Source organism: Leuciscus leuciscus (assembly GCF_965113295.1).
Source record: "Leuciscus leuciscus genome assembly, chromosome: 15".
Lineage (NCBI taxonomy): Eukaryota > Metazoa > Chordata > Actinopteri > Cypriniformes > Leuciscidae > Leuciscus > Leuciscus leuciscus.
In genome coordinates this window covers 28684752-28702931 of record NC_138739.1, presented here as the reverse complement: position 1 = coordinate 28702931, position 18180 = coordinate 28684752, and the positions used below count along the sequence as shown (strand labels likewise).

At 44.1% G+C, this 18180-nt stretch overlaps 1 protein-coding gene across 1 annotated transcript; it reads right to left on the bottom strand.

Moving 5' to 3' along the window:
• Window positions 1–3431: 3431 nt before the first annotated feature.
• On the bottom strand, window positions 3432–5251 carry LOC309475915 (granzyme B(G,H)-like). The gene is made up of 5 exons (XM_082138903.1): window positions 5066–5251; window positions 4822–4972; window positions 4350–4482; window positions 4008–4259; window positions 3432–3806 (listed from the first exon to the last, which is right to left on the bottom strand). The coding sequence occupies exons 1-5, from the start codon at window positions 5127–5129 to the stop codon at window positions 3651–3653; spliced, it is 756 nt and encodes a 251-aa protein (XP_081995029.1). The 5' UTR covers window positions 5130–5251; the 3' UTR covers window positions 3432–3650.
• Between the last annotated feature and the right edge of the window lie 12929 nt (window positions 5252–18180).

Sequence of the window (18180 nt, the reverse complement as noted above, 5' to 3'; positions counted from 1 at the left end):
ACAGCCGCTTAATAGTGTGAAGTGATTGTTGTGCTTGTTTGCATGTGACATTGATGGCGTACTGCTATTAGCCTATACTTTAATTAAAACTGCGATTAAAACTCGTGTCCTGGCTGCATTGAGTCATTTTGTCCAACTCCATTTCGCACAATTCTTAAGTAACACGGCCATTATTTCTACGCAGATGCTAGTTGACGAGAAAACGAAGCGCTATTTTCAAGTGATCCACGAAAACCCCAAACGAGCCTGCGAGGAAGAATCAACAGAAGCAATTTTACCAAATCAAAGTAAGGGAGAAACAAAAATGAAAATGTATAGATATAACCCTGTGTGGAAAAAAGATTTTCCGTGGTTAACTTTCGATTCTGACCAACAGCTCTTGTTTTGTAGCTGGTGCAAGGAGGCTCCAGAAAAGACAACCCATTTGTGATGAGTAACAGCATTTTGCACTAAACTAAAGAAAAGATGCAACTGTTGACAGTATTAGTCTCATAGAGGAGTGTCATGGGATAGGTTAGTGCTAGCTGCAAACAAGAGTTTTTATTTAGTGATGTCTTCCCACAGATCTGTTCTACTTCGATGTGTAATGTTGAGGTGTAATAGGTGTTATGTTTCTGCACTCTTCCATTTTTAGCAAATAAATAAAAAGTGTGTCTAAAAACTATTTTTGTGATGTTCTGTATTTTTTGTGGAACATCAGTGCCTCTTTAAATGATGAACTCCATTACTTGTGTTTGTTTTCAGGGATGTTAACAGACGTTTTATAATTGTGCTACAACAGTTTGGCCTGTGCTACAAAACTTTCAACCTCTGTAGCACCAGTGCTATGTGCAAAAAAAGTTAACGTACAGCCCTGAATGTATATTATGTTTATTGTAAGAAGTTTTGAGGGCAAATTAACTTAACTTTAAAGCTACACTGTGTAATTTTTTTAGTTGATTCTTAGCAAAAAACACTTAGTTCTTTCAAAAATATATGTGCTCATTAATGTATACTTCTTTCAAGTAATAAAGTATTCTCGTAAGTTTATAATCTGCCATTGAAAGTACATACGGGTGAGGGGTTCGAATGCCGGTCGCCATGTTGCCCCTCCATCTTGAAACTACATTAGCCAAAGAGGGACATACCTGTAAATTCAAGCTTCGCCTTTCGTGCTTTACACTCAGTGACACAGAGACGAATGCGAGGGGGAGATTACTCGCGACTGCCGGCAGATTTGAAAGATTGCTGATGGAGGATCACGCCTATTTTTGAGGACATGTAGCAGAGTCGCCAAGGAAGCGAAAGAGAGAATTAAAACGTCAACGCGACAGGCAAATCAGCAAGACCAAAGTCAATACTGGAGTAACTTTTCCCAGATGGAAAGAGCTCGAGGAGCAAAGATTTTAAAACGGACGCCGAAATTGCCTGCTTTCCTCTCGAGAGGTAATCCAGCCTATTTGTGTAAATTCGAAGTTCTAACCATAGCATGGTTGTGCATAACGCCAGAACGACCTCTAGTATAACTTGCGTTACTTTTCCTCACGTCAATGGTGAAAAAGTATTGTTTACCTTGTAACATAAATCTGTGCTGCGACGGATCACAGGTGATAGTTTTAAAGGCGCAATTGGACGAAGTCGAACTGGAAGCCATGTTAAAATCGTGGAATAATACGGCCACCGTAGGAGTTAAAACGCCCTCGAAATTGAAAGGTACAGAAACTAATATTCACTGGGTAGTCATATACAATTTCACCGCTAGATGGGGGAAAATATCACACAGTGTAGCTTTAAAAAAGCAAAATCACCCCATTTCACCGGCAATTAATTAAATTAACATATCCAATAATGCTCTTTATACATGGAAGATATGCTGAAATCTTATAAACTTCAGATAGTTTAGGTGAGATACAGAGACTGGGGTCTCTGAAGGATGTGACACCAACTGCAGTGTCTCCACAAACCAACGGACCTCCTGAATCCCCCTGTCAAGAAACACAGATCAACACATAAGTCTTGTGTTGTCATATTTTTAAACTTTGCTAATACATTAAGATTTGATTACTCAATTGTTTTTTTGTTTTTTTACATCACAGCTTCCTCCATCGCCATATACACACATCATATAGTTACAAACTAAAAACTGTATCTGCTTCAATATTATCTTCTTTCATTGGTATGGATATCCACTTGATATTGTTTAGTTCGCTTGACATCAGGGGAGTGAGGTTTACCTGCACAACTAGCTGGCCACCGTTACACTGACAGTGCACAGAGTCTTGAATGTAAAGAAGGAGCATGTAAATCTAGCCATTCAATGAAGAGTTTTTTTCTCTCATAGCATGAGATGAAAAGAAAGACGTTTCTGTTCAGTTTGATCTTACTGAAACTAAGACATGTACATAGGTTTTTTGCAGTCTACACCGCTAGAGGGCGCAATGAGCACATGTAAACAAGCTTCACACACTATGTATCTTTGTCTTCAACTGACAGGAAGCCAAAAGATAAGGCAAATGGGTGATGAAGAGGGGGAGAAGTACATTAACATATTCTCCTCAATGCATGTTTAAGCAATAATACCTAGATTGTATATGATACTTTAATATCTCTATTAGGTTCAGCTGTCAGATGAGACCAAACAAGACATAGTTACATGATAGAACACACAAGTAGATAAATATGAAGTGGAAAGCACATGTGTCCTGTGAAGTAAATGGTACAGATGTGTTATTGAGGTGCAAACTACTCTGTCTCTCTGTGCCTTTCATGTGACATTATTAAAAATGTGTTAATGCCCTTGCAGTGGTCTCTCCCCGTTTGAAAAATGCATCGCAAATCAATCAGCGATTGACAAATTCAGATTAGCTTTATTGGTATGGTAAAACAGCTTTACATTGTCAAAGCATTGGCAGGGCTCTGATCCTTTGTGCATTTTCAGATTAACCGTACCTGTTCGTGACAATCCCACTGGTGACCGGTGTGGTGTAAATTGTAAGGAGGGGTGATATAAGATTAGTCCATCATGGGCGATTGTGCATCAATTGTCTGATATTTTAAAACCTCCGTCCAGTAACACGAGTAATTACTAGTACTGTAGAAAAAGAATAATCCGAAAATATTTTCATAACCGCTGAACAGAGGCACCCTGATCACATGGGCTCCTAGTCTACAGCCTAGTCTGCGTTAATACGCCCCAATGGATTTTGTGTGTAATGCATTCTGCAGTTAAACAGGATGTTGTTACAGCAATTTCATAAGGTTATAACATTGAGGACAATTAAACTTATTTTTGATCCATGGAAGAAAATCCGAAATTTTTGTATACATATTAGGAAACTAAGGTGAATTACAGAGATCAATGTGATGAAAAGATGTGACACCAACTGCAGTGTTTCCACAAACCAAAGACCCCCTGAATCCCCCAGTTAAGAAACAAGCTCAGGAAACAGATGTGAGGAAGAAAAAGTATATTTTATTTGTGTAATGCATTTAGACTGGACATTACTCAATTTCATGAGGTTGTAACATTGAGGACCATTTGACTTATTGTTGTTAACACATGATAGTTTTATTAGAACAAGATGTGGGAGAAAATCTGTTAAACATTTGGAAACATTTTGGATTACGCACTAGTACTACACATCGTTTTTATTATTATACTGTAAAGTCAATTATTTTTGTTCAATTATATTTTTGATCCATTGAAGAAAGGCCGAAATCTTAGTATACACATTAGGATACTCAGGTGAATTGCAAAGAAATTCATATTCAAAAGATGTGATACCAACTGCAGTGTTTCCACAAACCAAAGGACCTCCTGAATCCCCCTGTTAAAAAAACAAGGATCAGCAAGTCACTATATCAGTTATCACCTTTCTCTCTTCAGCACATTATTGTAAAGTGTTATATAAATTGAAATAATAATTTGTTTATGTATTATTGTATATATATATATATATATATTATTTTATTATTTTTTTTTTTTGCTAATTACTAATATTATTATTATTTAAAAATGTTTTACATACTTTACAGGTTCCTCCATGGCCATATACACACATCATCTGTGCAGTTGAGTACGTCGATCTCCAAATATTTGCGCATTTTTTGTTATTCATGATCTTCACATTTGTTTCCATGAGGACTGGGCTTAAAGTGCCATTAGTTGCTAAACGTCCCCAGCCTGCAACACTGCACACAGAATCTTCTGCGATGTCTTCTTCTGTCTTTGGTATTGAAATCCATTCGACATTTTTGTTCTTTTCGACTTTTTTCTCTAGCTGCAATCAAAAATGCAATGATATGTTAATAGACAGTGTTTAAATGATTAGGTATCATTTTCAAAAACTGATATAAATGCAGTCTGTTACCCTCAAAAGCATGATGTCATTCAGAAAAGGTTTTTCACTATAATCCAAATGTCTGTAGTAGGACTTCACGTTAATGCGGACGTTCATTTTTCGTAGGGCATGTGCACCAACCACAACTGTCAGCTCTTCTGTTCTGTTTATGGAAACATTCATCTTAACTTCAGTTTTTAGGTTTCTTTATTCTTTCAGAAAAGATTGTGAAGGTATGATGAAACCATAATTGAGATTTTTAACTTTTAATTTAGTTTAGTTTTAGTTTTAAAGTTAGTTAGATTTCAGATGACCCAAAACCTGTGAAGAGATTACGACAGTCACCTCTGATAACAGATTACTCTAAATTGTAATGTAGAAACATGTATTTTTCTATAAAGCTGCTTTGAAACGATAATGTGTTGTGAAAAGCGCAATACAAATAAATGTGAATTGAATTGAAAATTCATGAATTTAGCTCAGATAAAATTACTTGTCTTACTTGTTTCGGCAATGTGCAGCAGTCAAGACAAACTCATCAGAAATGAGGAATCCACCGCAGATATGTCGAGAGTTCTTCTGAAGAGAAACCATGTAGGGTCTGGAGTGGGGTTTGGCTTCATTGCCGTTCACTATACCCACATTCACATGAGCTGAAAGAGATGCTATCAGTAACTTATTCAGCACATACCAATTAATTATTCTTAAAAAATCATCATAATATGCTGTAATATAATCAATCTCACCAGTGAAGATCAGGTGTGGCAGCAGAGAGGCCAGCAGGAGCAGAGAGATGATGATGATGGCCATGATGAAGAAGACGATATGTGAGCGTCTGCAGAAGAAGCAGAGTATTTATTGTTCTTTTCAGTGGGTGGAGACTCAGTTTCTCACTTTATGATGCCAGTAACACTGTGAGTAAATTCTTGCTAATCCTTGTGGTCTAATGTCTAAAACCATCATCTGGAAAGCACCAGTGCTGACATTGGTGTGAGGGAAAAAGCGAGGTCCAAAATATACCCTAAAACAATTTTCGATGTATACAACACTATATACAAATGCAAGTTAAGTACGTGAAAGACTTTGCGTATGCAATGCTAATACCGGTCACATGACCCTATAACTGCATTGATGAATGCAGTGTATACATCTTTTTTTCATATTAAATCTAACACATTTCCTATATGCTTGCATTGCACTGAAGCCATTCGAAGCATTTTTTCCCCTAGATAAATTTGTTTCAGGTTTTGGTCTTTCTTGAAATAGAGTGCAGAGAAAAAGCTAAAGCAGTTTCACATCCTTTTGATGGACGCAGTAAAACTTCACACACATTGTAGCAAGATCTCTTATTCAGCTCTTCAGCTCCAACCACAGTGTCAGATGACAAAAAAACTGTTAAAAGATGAGGCATAGTGTCAAAATTAACACTTGCATGCAATATATAAAACACAAATATGTTTGAATACTTGGACCGACATTAAACAGTTATGAGGCATTTAAACATGATTGGTTTTATATTTTTGTGGTCTTTTTAGAACTAATTTAATTCATTATTAATCACTGTACTCCAAATCAAAAATAAAATTCATAATGGCTATAAAACTGTAATGTCTACTGTGTCATTGTTCTCAAACTGCAGAAGTGAGGTAGAAGTAAACCTCTTGATTAACTTTACGGGAGCTCAGGAAACAAATGCGAGGAAGAAATTTATATTTTGTGTGCGTAAAACATTTAGACAGGATGTTACTGCAATTTCATGAGGTTGCTACATTGAAAACTATTTGACTTATTGTTAACACACGATACTTTTATGATACTAATTGTATTAGTTTACTAGTAATTACTAGGACTTGTAGTATTTTGGGAAGTTTTTTGACATTTCCATCCGACGGGGGGGCACAATTTCATAGTGTGGTCTTCATGTTGTAATACACTCTTTCTGTCAGAAGAGGGCTCTATAAACACATCTGATGTCAGTTTTGGCTTTGCCAACCCAAGAAAATGCCACAGAAAGTGACAAAAATTCAATATGGATGAAAATAAATAAATTTTATTTTATAAAAATGTTGAACATTAAACAAAAAAATGTATTTCCTTTATTTGAACTTATTTGGATAATTACTGATAGTTACTTGGACTGGTACTGATCCTGATTGATGAAATATCAGCATTTTATTTTTAAATTCTTTCACACATAGAGTCACTACAGTGGACAACTATACAAAAGCCCATTCTTGTATGCATGGGTTTTGATGGCACAGTTTCACATCAAGCACTACAACGGACATTAGTGCATCATCCTATACATTGCCACCAAGTGACAAGCCATTGTATGTCGATTTTTTTTTTCTTCTCCAAACCAAGATGGCTGACAGTCAGTCAGAAATGCCAAGTTGCTCCAGAATCTGCATCCATTCCTTCTATCCTAGACTCTTGCAGGTCAAAATGTTAATTTTAACAAAAAAAAAAAATAGTTGCAACATCAAGTACATCTAAGAAATCATATCATTGTTAAATTTTCCCCGTATTGATTTTAGATTTGGAGGAAATTCAGATTAATCATCTGTCTTCTAAATTGGACATCATGCATCACTGTATATATCAGCTACATTCATACTAATACTGTGACTGTTCTTGAAAATACTTCATCTGCTGTAACTTTTCTGGCTGTAAATAAATGTATTTGTGTTATTAGAATGTAATTTGCAGTTATATAAAAAAAAGTAATCTTATTACAAAATGCAATGCATTACTTGTAACATCAAAAAGTAATCCGATCATGTAATGCATGTTACTTGTAATGCGTTGCTTTACTCATTGCATCAAAAAAGTAATCTGATTACGTAATGCATGTTACTTGTAACATCACAAAAGTATTCAAAAGTACAACGTTCAACTTGTATGAAGTTCTTCTCCGTCTGCTAGTCGAACAAGAACAAACTCAATTGCGTTTGCAATAACTGAAGCTGTATTATTTTGTTTGTATGTATTTTATAGTTCCCTTTCGTGGTCACTCCGAGTTACGTCGGATGACGACGATTGGGGTTTCGCTTAGAAGCCTATCACCTTCGAGTATATAAAACGAGCCAATGGCAATGAAATGCCATGGGTCTGCGGAATTTGCATAGCATAACTCCGCCCGCCGCAGGGGGTATAAAAGGAAGTACGCTGGCACAATGCAGATATGTTTTCGCTTCGGAGCCGAGAACTTCTCCACTCCTGCAAGCCTTCTCTTACCTTCGAGACGAGCGAACTCTCCGGTGTTGGTGTGACGGCGATTTCAGCGAGTGCTCACTACCCTGCTGATCTGGTCAGTGATCTGACAGATAGTGTGTTTCTCCCTGTTCGCTTCAGCATCCGCGGAGTTTTTCCTCTCACAAAAAGAGCATTGCACGTGGCACGTCTTTTTAAAGATGCCTCGCCCGTGCACTTCTGGTTGCGGTCGCGAGATATTTTTCTCTGATGGGCACGATCTCTGCTTAGCGTGTTTGGGCGTTGATCACGCTAAAGCAGCGTTCGTGGATGACTCATGTTCCCACTGCGGGAACATGACCATCTCTATGCTGCGGTCGAGACTCAATGAGCTCACTAGAGCGAGAGTCCCCCTACCCACACCCCGATCTACTGGTCCCGAGAGGGCTAGTACTTCGGCTGGTGGCCGGGGTGACCTGAGGGTGACTGTGTGGGACATACCGCCGACACGTCCACGGTCCACACACCCCTCTCCAGCATCAGCACCCGCGAGTGTTCAAACTGAGACCGCTGGTCCCTCTTCGGAGCCCCAGCGCGTCTCGTTTGGAGCTCCAGAGGAAGATACTATGTCGATCGCTGCATCACAAGGTGGGCGCGAGTCCTCGGGAAGTGAGGATTCGGCTGTGTTGCCGCCCTCGGGCGTGCCAGCATTGCCCGAGTCTGATCCCGAGCTGACCGCCATGCTTTCCCGGGCAGCCGCGGCCATTGGTATTGAGTGGTCCCCGCCACCTGATCCAGTGCGCTCGCGGCTGGATGATTGGTTTTTGGGAGCGGCCGCTGACACCCGTCGCCGCCCAACCCCAATACCATTCTTCCCGGAAGTGCATGAGGAAGTCACGCGGTCCTGGAAGGCTCCCATGTCTTCCCGTGATCGTTCGTCGGCTTTCTCCGCCTTTCCTCCCCTTGATAGAGCTGATGCTTGTGGGTACACTGGGATTCCCACGGTTGAACGTTCTGTCGCGATGCAGCTGTGTCCGGCAAGCGCTTCATCACGTGGTGATCCAAAGCACCCATCCAAAGCCTGTAGATTTTCGTCTACCATGGTGGCGAAATCTTACAGAGCGGCGGGACAGGCAGCTGCTTCTCTGCATGCCATGGCCATCTTGCAGGTCTACCAGGCCAAGATGCTCCGTGACATGCACGAGGGTAGGACAGACCCAGGGCTCTTTGATGAGCTGCGCGCCGCCACTGACCTCGCTCTCCGGGCGACGAAAGTGACCGCGCGCTCCCTGGGTTTGGTGATGTCCACAGCTGTGGTCCAGGAGAGACATCTCTGGCTGAACCTGGCTGATATGCGTGAGCCCGAGCGGACTCGTCTGCTTGACGCTCCCATATCCCAGGCCGGCCTTTTCGGCGGTGCGGTCGAGGATTTTGCCCAAAAGTTCTCGACTGACCAGAAGCAGACTGAGGCGATCAAGCACATTCTGCCCCGACGCGCTGCTGCTGCTCAGCCGCCGGTACAGAATCCTCAGCCTGCTCGCCGCCGAGGGCGCCCTCCCACGGCTCCCGCCCCTCCCGCACGGCCTCAGCAGCAGCCTTCATCTGGGCCGCGTCGCGGAGGAAGCCGTAGGAAGGCGCCACAGCCCTCTCCAGCCCCGCGGCCCGCTAAACGCCAGGCTAAGCGGCGCTCCTGAGACGGGCAGCTCAGGATTGGCTTTCTTTTCTCTACAGGAGGTGGTAGCAGGGCCACTCCTTCCCCCGGTGGAGGGCTGGGGGAGAATCTTTTGTTCTCCACTCCCCGCTGCTCGTCCCACGACGGGCAGCACCCTAATGTGGTTAAAGAAAGAATCGAAATCCCCAATCCTGAGCCTACAGAGCCAGAGGGCCGCAGTGCGCGCCACCCTTGGGTCCCACCACTACCGCCCTCCTCTGTCCCAGAGGTCTGGGATGACAGCACGCGCCGCCCACGGGCCACGCTCCTCTCATCCCCCTCTGTCGCCAGACCCCTGCCAGAGCACGCCCCCGCGGGACGCGCGCCCTCCCCTGGCCTCCTCTGGCAGGACGCGGTTAATGACCGTGCCCCCGCACAGGGCCGCGATGCCACCCTCGCCGGTGCCGGTCATTCCGCCTCGCTGCCCCACCGACGGTACGTCTGTGGTTCGTATGACCCCGCTGGTGCACTTTCTGGAGGCCTGGCTAGAGCTTCCCAGACTGTCCCGCTGGGTCGCGAGAACCATCAGGCTCGGCTACGCGATTCAGTTCGCGCGATCTCCTCCCCGCTTCAGCGGAGTCCGCTTCACTATGGTCGGTGGCAATGCCCCTGTCATGAGAGCGGAGGTCGTCACCCTGCTGGCGAAGGGTGCGATCGAGATTGTCCCTCCAGCCGAAATGAAGTCCGGCTTCTACAGCCCTTACTTCATTGTACCCAAGAAAACCGGTGGGTTACGGCCAATCCTCGACCTGCGCGTCTTGAACCGCTCCCTTCACAGGCTGCCATTCAAGATGCTCACGGCCAAACACATCCTCCAGTGTGTGCGGCCGCAGGATTGGTTTGCAGCGATCGACCTGAAGGACGCCTACTTCCATGTCTCCATTTTACCTCGACACAGACCGTTTCTACGGTTTGCTTTCGAGGGGCAGGCATACCAGTACGCGGTTCTCCCTTTCGGGCTAGCCCTGTCTCCTCGCGTCTTTACGAAGGTCGTCGAGGCAGCCCTTGTTCCCCTTCGGGAACACGGGGTTCGCATCCTGAACTATCTCGACGACTGGCTTATCCTAGCTCACTCTCGAGACCAGGTTTGCGAACACAGGAACCTAGTGCTCCGGCACCTAGCTCGTCTGGGCCTTCGGGTCAACTGGGAGAAGAGCAAACTCTGCCCCGTGCAGAGGATCTCTTTTCTCGGTATGGAGATCGACTCGGTCGCCATGTGCGCGCAGCTTACGAGCGAGCGCGCGCAGTCACTGCTGACTTGTCTTCGTCAGTTCGAGGGCAAAAGTGCGGTTCCACTGAAACTTTTTCAGAGGCTCCTGGGGCATATGGCATCCGCAGCCGCAGTAACGCCGCTGGGATTGCTTCATATGAGACCGCTTCAGCTTTGGCTTCGCGATCGAGTCCCGAGGTGGGCATGGCAACACGGCACGCTCCGAGTCCCAGTGACTCCAGCCTGCCGTCAGACCTTCACCCCGTGGGCGAACCTCAATTTTCTACGGGCCGGAGTGCCCTTAGAACGAGTTTCCCGGCATGTTGTTGTGTCAACAGATGCCTCCAACACGGGCTGGGGCGCCATGTGCAATGGTCATGCTGCCGCGGGCTCCTGGACAGGACCCCAGCGCCTTTGGCATGTCAATTGCCTCGAGTTGCTGTCTGTACGTCTCGCCCTGCACCGCTTCCATACGCTGCTCAGGGGCCAGCACGTACTAGTCCGATCAGACAATACCGCAACAGTAGCGTACATCAACCACCAGGGTGGTCTACGCTCCCGCCGTATGTCGCAACTCGCTCGCCACCTCCTCATATGGAGTCAGAAGCATCTGAGGTCGCTTCGAGCCATTTATATCCCGGGACACCTGAACCAGGCGGCCGACGAGCTGTCTCGAGTTCGGCCTCTCGCTGGAGAATGGCGACTCCATCCCCAGACGGTCCAGCTGATTTGGGATCAGTTCGGCGACGCACAGGTAGACCTGTTTGCCTCCCACGACTCGTCCCATTGCGACCTGTTTTACTCCCTGACCGAGGGCACGCTCGGCACGGATGCACTGGCGCACAGCTGGCCGCGGGGCCTACGCAAGTATGCGTTTCCCCCAGTGAGCCTTCTTGCGCAGACCTTGCGCAAGATCAGGGAGGACGAGGAGCAGGTCATTTTGGTTGCCCCGTATTGGCCCAACCGGACCTGGTTCTCCGAACTAGTACTCCTCGCGACAGCACCTCCCTGGCCAATTCCTCTGAGGAAGGACCTCCTTTCTCAGGGACGGGGCACCTTATGGCACCCTCGTCCCGATCTTTGGAACCTCCACGTGTGGCTCCTGGACGGGACGAGGCAGGTTTGAGTACCCTACCACCTGCGGTGGTGGCTACCATCACTTCCGCTAGAGCATCGTCCACGAGACATGCCTATGCGTTGAAGTGGAACCTCTTCGTCAACTGGTGTTCTTCTAAACATCAAGAACCCACGAAATGCCCGATCAGTGTCGTGCTTTCCTTCCTGCAAGAAGGGTTGGAGCGAAGGCTGTCTCCCTCCACCCTGAAAGTGTATGTTGCCGCCATTGCCGCACATCACGAAGCAGTTGATGGTAAGTCTCTGGGAAGGCACGACCTGATCGTCAGGTTCCTGAGGGGAGCGAGGAGACTAAATCCTCCTCGTCCTCCCTTCGTACCCTCTTGGGACCTCTCAGTGGTTCTAACTGCCCTGCAGAGTGCTCCATTTGAGCCTTTACAGTCAGTGGAGCTTAAGTTCCTGTCAATGAAGACAGCGCTCCTGGTTGCATTGGCCTCCATCAAGAGGGTAGGGGACCTGCAGGCATTTTCGGTTGACGAAGCGTGCCTGGAATTCGGGCCGGCTAACTCTCACGTGATCCTGAGACCCCGGCTTGGATACGTGCCCAAGGTTCCTACCACACCCTTTCGAGACCAGGTAGTGAACCTGCAAGCGCTGCCCTTGGAGGAGGCAGACCCAGCCTTGGCACTGCTCTGTCCAGTACGCGCCCTCCGTGCTTACGTAGACAGAACGCGGTGTTTCAGGACCTCAGACCAGCTCTTTGTCTGTCATGGTGGGAAGCTGAAGGGAAAGGCTCTCTCAAAGCAAAGGTTATCCCACTGGATAGTGGATACCATTGCTTTGGCATACCAGCAGCAAGGTCGTCCGTGCCCCCTTGGTGTGAAAGCCCACTCCACACGTAGTGTGGCTTCCTCTTGGGCTCTAGCGCATGGCGCCTCGCTAACAGACATTTGTAGAGCTGCAGGCTGGGCGACACCCAACACATTCGCGAGATTCTATAATCTCCGAGTAGAGCCAGTTTCTTCTCATGTACTCGCTTCAACCAGCCGGTGCTAGATTCTGCTCAGGTGTCTTCGCTTGCTCGCCATTCCTCTCCACGGACGGGATACGTGCGATATTTCTCTCAGGTGAGTCTGATAAGCTCTGAGTTTCCTCCAGCACTGGTTACGTCAACGCCTGAGTTATGCCAATCTGCCATAACGCAGCTTTTGCGCTTGACTAGGTGCCTCCATGTGCATGGTTCCCCCTCTGGGCGACCCCCACATGTGTATTCCACTGTAAGTCTCCTTGTGAGCGTGTGTCTTTCCCTTGGCAAGCCACCTTGCCACCCCTGGGGTTGAAATATTCCACCTGCGGCTGGACACCCCAGTGATTTTCCATATGCAGCCCTCTGGGTCATATGTGTATTCTAAGTCCCCCCCATCAATGGCTGGGCATAATTGCATATTTCTCTCTGGAGATATGCTTCCCAGTGTACCTTGGTATCCCTGTGTTAAGTATGACTCCTTCGTTCGTGCTGGTCTCACAACAGGGAGCTCAGACTTACGCAGGGCACTGGAAGACAGCCGAGGTGGCGTGATTAGACTGGAACCCCAATCGTCGTCATCCGACGTAACTCGGAGTGACCACGAAAGGGAACGTCTCGGTTACGGATGTAACCCTCGTTCCCTGAGTGGGAACGGAGACGTTACGTCTTCCTGCCACTTCCGCTGTACCGCTGAAAAACGCCTGGGGCTAGTCTCGGCTCCTCAGCGAAGACATATCTGCATTGTGCCAGCGTACTTCCTTATATACCCCCTGCGGCGGGCGGAGTTACGCTATGCAAATTCCGCAGACCCATGGCATTTCATTGCCATTGGCTCGTTTTATATACTCGAAGGTGATAGGCTTCTAAGCGAAACCCCAATCGTCGTCATCCGACGTAACGTCTCCGTTCCCACTCAGGGAACGAGGGTTACATCCGTAACCGAGACGTTTTCACATGTACATAAAACAATACAGTATCTCTTCAGTTAAAATTAAACATACACATTGTCCACTCAAGTGGACCTCTGAAAAATCTCTTTAAAAAATGTGTAAAAAAAAAAAAAAGAAGTAGTTCAGATCTTGTTTTTCATACCCTAAGAGATATAAAATCCTGACTGAGGTTGTCATAATTAATGCATGAAAGGGTTAATACTCATAATGACATGATAAAGATGGAGACCAAAACCATGTTCTGTTCTAAAGCCAAAATGTCTAGTTATCTGACAGCATGTGCACAAACCCATTTCTGCTGGAAATGATTTATTTTTATATGTTATTAGTACACTCAATATACATATATTTATATTTATATTTATTAAAGAAGCTCAGACAAACCAGACTGAACCAGCATGTGCGTTTGATTCAGCCATTATTAGTATCAGGTTATCTTCATTGTCAGAGAAAATAATGACAGAGCGTTGAAGCTGAAATTTGATTGGCTAGTGCGCTCAGCAAGTCTGATACTAACCCAATGGAAAGAGTCCAAAATAAATGGGCTGTTCATGGCTAGACATGCTTATTTTACAAATGTGTAGGATTGAAGGAAACTGATTAAAACCTAACTTTAAACATTCAGCGAGGAAAAATACAACGTTTGAGTTGTTGAGAAATATCACAGTCCAGATGGAGACAGAAGACAGAATATATAACCTATAGGCCTTCTCATACACAGGCAAATAGCAGTTTGGCATGGTTGAGATTTCCCACCAGTGTTAATCCCATCAACGTAATTACGGCCTAAAATGTTCGTTAATGAGGTGTTTTCGTTATTATTTCTCCTACAATAACTCCTGGCGCTTTTAACGTCGGGTCAGATGTCCTTCTTCCGCCAGAACTAGACTCATGTGGTTCCCGGAAGCAGTGATTATAGTTTATAAAGTTGCAAATATAGATATATTTTTTACAATAACGCATGGCTTCTCTTCAGAAGGCATTTATTAACCCTCATTTCATAATGGATGGATGCGCTTTTTGGGGCGTCAAAAACTCAGGTACCAGTCACTCTCATTATAAAGCTTGGAAAAGCCAGAATATTTTTTATATAACTCTGATTGTGTTTGGCTGAAAGAGGAAAGTCATATACACCTATGGCTTGAGGAAGAGTAAATTATGGGATAATTTTCATTTTTGGGTGAAGTGAACTAACCCTTTAAGTTACGTGCCAGTCAGAATGTGTAAGTCACGTCATTAATACTCTATTTCCATGGCAACACCCTAGAAAAGGGACAATGAATAAAGCAAGGAATTACAATACAATGCTGCTCATTATAACGTTATTTTAGGAGCCCGGGTTATCACAACAAGCAGTTTTCATGTTTGTTTGTTTTTAATTTTGACGTTTTAATTAATATGTAAAATGTTTGAATATTTGAATTCATTTTACACAACTAAAATACTCAAATTGGGTAAATTCATGACCATCACAAGCCAAAATTTTGACTAAATTTAAATGGTATTTTTTTTAAAAGACAATAACATGAAAATGAACACTGTATGAAACCCATCTTACACCTTTTCCAGCCCCTCAAAAGCCATAGACAACCTCACGATGCTAACTGGGATGGCAGCCAATATACGGTCTGCTTCAACTGCCCAAAACCTATAACAATGGACAGCACCCCCTCCGCATGGCAGCCTGCTCAACCCACTCGCCAGCGTTTGGCTTGCCCACAGGCATTCTGGGAATGCCAAAATGGTGCAGAAGTCAGGGAAGACTTTGTGGTGGCGGCACATACCGCGACAGTGGCATGGTGGGGTTCACGAGGGCCACGAGGCTCGCGCACCACTCCAGGATTCATGTGCGTCCAGTCGCTTCAGACAACACACACTAATCCTCAACGTGATGACAATCGAAGCCATGATGAATCTTGTCGGGACTGCCAAGGTTGAGAGAAAGAGAGCGACCGCAAGAGGAAAAGGACAAGGGGTTTCTGAAAGCTGTGTTTTTTCAGCCCGAGAGTAATGCAACAACTCATTTTAACTGCCGTCCTAAACTTTCTCGCACAGATGCAATGCTGTAACGCCAGACAGACTCGAAAAAAACCATCATGCTATGTAATGAACACATCGGCCTCAAAGTAAGTATAGACGATGGCCAAAATCAAATGCAGAAGTAGTTTGGAGGTAAAGAAACATTGAATAGCCTATGAATCTGGATCAATTTCAAAGCAACCCTGAGAGTTTACCCAACAAATTGAGGAGAATTTAGATTCTGTCCATTCTTGTCTCTAAATCAGCGAGCTCTTCGTGAGGCGAACTTGATTTACATTGAGAACACTGAACAGGTTCACTAAGTTGCAAAATTGCAGGTATGTTTTTGTTCTGGCCTTTAGATCAATTATAAATGGAACAGATGGAAAATATATCATTCAAGTATTAAGAAAGGAGGAGAGAAGAACGAGAATAATGCTGTTTAATCAGTTTTACAAGACAAGAATGGTACAGTTTGAATAAATAAGTGGTGGCAGATGGGTGTTTGCAAAACCAGTTTGAAACAATAATATTTGGTGAAGCTAGTTACCAACTGCTATGATTTAATACTATTATATACTCATAATTTACATATACTATATGATGTAATACAATATAACCGGGAAGCTCACTGTCTTTGAAATTGTCTAATCTATATCAAAACATCATTCATCACTGTTTGACCATCTTTAAAGACACAAAATATGAACAATCAAACTGCCACCACTGGTCTAAAAATGGAAGAGGACAGAAGATGTCTTCGCCAAGCTTTCCAGGGTCTTGTCCTCTTTTTTTTCCTTTTTTCTCAGGCATTCCATCCTGATTTTCCACAGAGACGTTTTGCGGGCTGTTTTAGCATTGATCAAAGGTCCACAGCTTTGATCTTTCGTCCCAGTGCTGCCAAAAGATCACTCCGGTCTCTCTGGCGAGCGAACTGACAGGACAGTAGACCAACAATGATAATTACAGGCTCCTCTTTATGTTTCTTTCTGTGTCTTTCAAGCAAAAAACTGGCATAAACAGACACTCTGCACTACAGCCTGAATTCCTGGGCTGTAGCACGGGGAGAGAGAAAGGAAGAAAGGTAAAGTGCTTTTACTATTTAGATGATGAAGAGAGTAGATTAAAGGAGGATAGAACATTTCTGCATGATAGAAAGTTGGTGTCTCTATAAAGCTTTGCTTTCATGTACATTTATACTAAATAGTATCTCAAAGCGAATACTCTCTTTTTAGTTTTTAAGCATGTTGTGAATTTTTTTTTAATGATGAAATATCTACAGGGCTTAAAATAAAGGGCAGCTCTAGGAACCCATAGATTCCTGCAAGACTTTTGGGAACATCAACGTCTCTTCCAGGAACCCATCATAAAGGAAAGGTTTTGAGGTACTTGAAATATATTTTGAAGATAGTTGAGCACAAAATATGAAATTTGAGATCTGAGGGACGTTCAAAATAATTCTTAGATGTTCTTTAAAAGGTTCCTCTAGTGTGGCGGTCAATTGTACTTTCATTTGGACATTATAGGTCCAACAAACCTATTGTTTCCCAGAGAGCAACATAGTGTCGGCCCAGATCCTGCCCACATGTACCAGATGTGGCCCGGATCTGGGCCGACACTATGTTGCTGTCTGGAGTTGAGCTACATGTTTTAGATTAAAGATTAAAAATGTTCTTGATGTTGCATTATAGCTTCTTCAGATCAGCATGCTGGTTTCAGAACTCTGAGCACAAGAACATAGAAGTTTTTACAAGAACTATAGCAAAAAATTTTCCTTGTGCAATTATTATCAAGCTGAAAAAACCCTCCAAGATCCTTTAGCCTTCTAAATTGTGTGATTTTCCTTATGAATAGAGCTTTTTACTGTTGTCCAAGATCCGTGAGGTTTTGTTGGATCATTATGTCAGTAGTAGTAGCATTAAGGATTTTTTTTTGCCATTAAACCTGCAAATAAGACGAGAATCAATGAGGCTAATAAACCACAGCACTCTTGTAACGTTATATACGCAAATACCTCAGCATACCCCATTAGTTTCATATCCTTGTTCAAACACATACAGTATAACTATACAAAATGTCAACCAACATTTCACACAGTGAATAAAATCCTTTTACTTTTTTGACTAACAGGCGAGATGGGCATAGAAGTCTCCGGAGCTTTTTAGCGACTGCCAGCAACAGGTGAAAGCAGACCCCTGTTTTGACTCAAACAGATGAAGCTTCCATTAGCGCGGCTAGAATTCCGCCTTTTTGGAAGGCATCTTGGACTTTCTGCCACGGCTAACCACTCAGCAGCTGATGCTGATCATTAGTAGGCAGAACATGCAGTTGTGGTCGATGGAACGTGGAGGGAGCCAGATTCTCACCGATACATGGAGCAGACTGCAGTTGCGAAGGACAAAACATAGACAATAACATCACAACCGAACAGTGGAGTTCAAAAGGTCGAAATATATTAAATGTTCTATTTTGCGACAAGTTGTGGAAAAAAATGTTAATGAGACAGTAAGAACACATGGATATAAAAACATATTTTCAGAGCGTTACAGTACAGAAAGTCTGTTAAGCTAAAAGTTGTTCTGAGAACTAAATCTGTTTGCATTTGCCTAACTTTTTGTCTATGATGTTGACTAATGTAACCAATTAGTTGTATGTTCCCTTCACAGTGCATGTTGGCA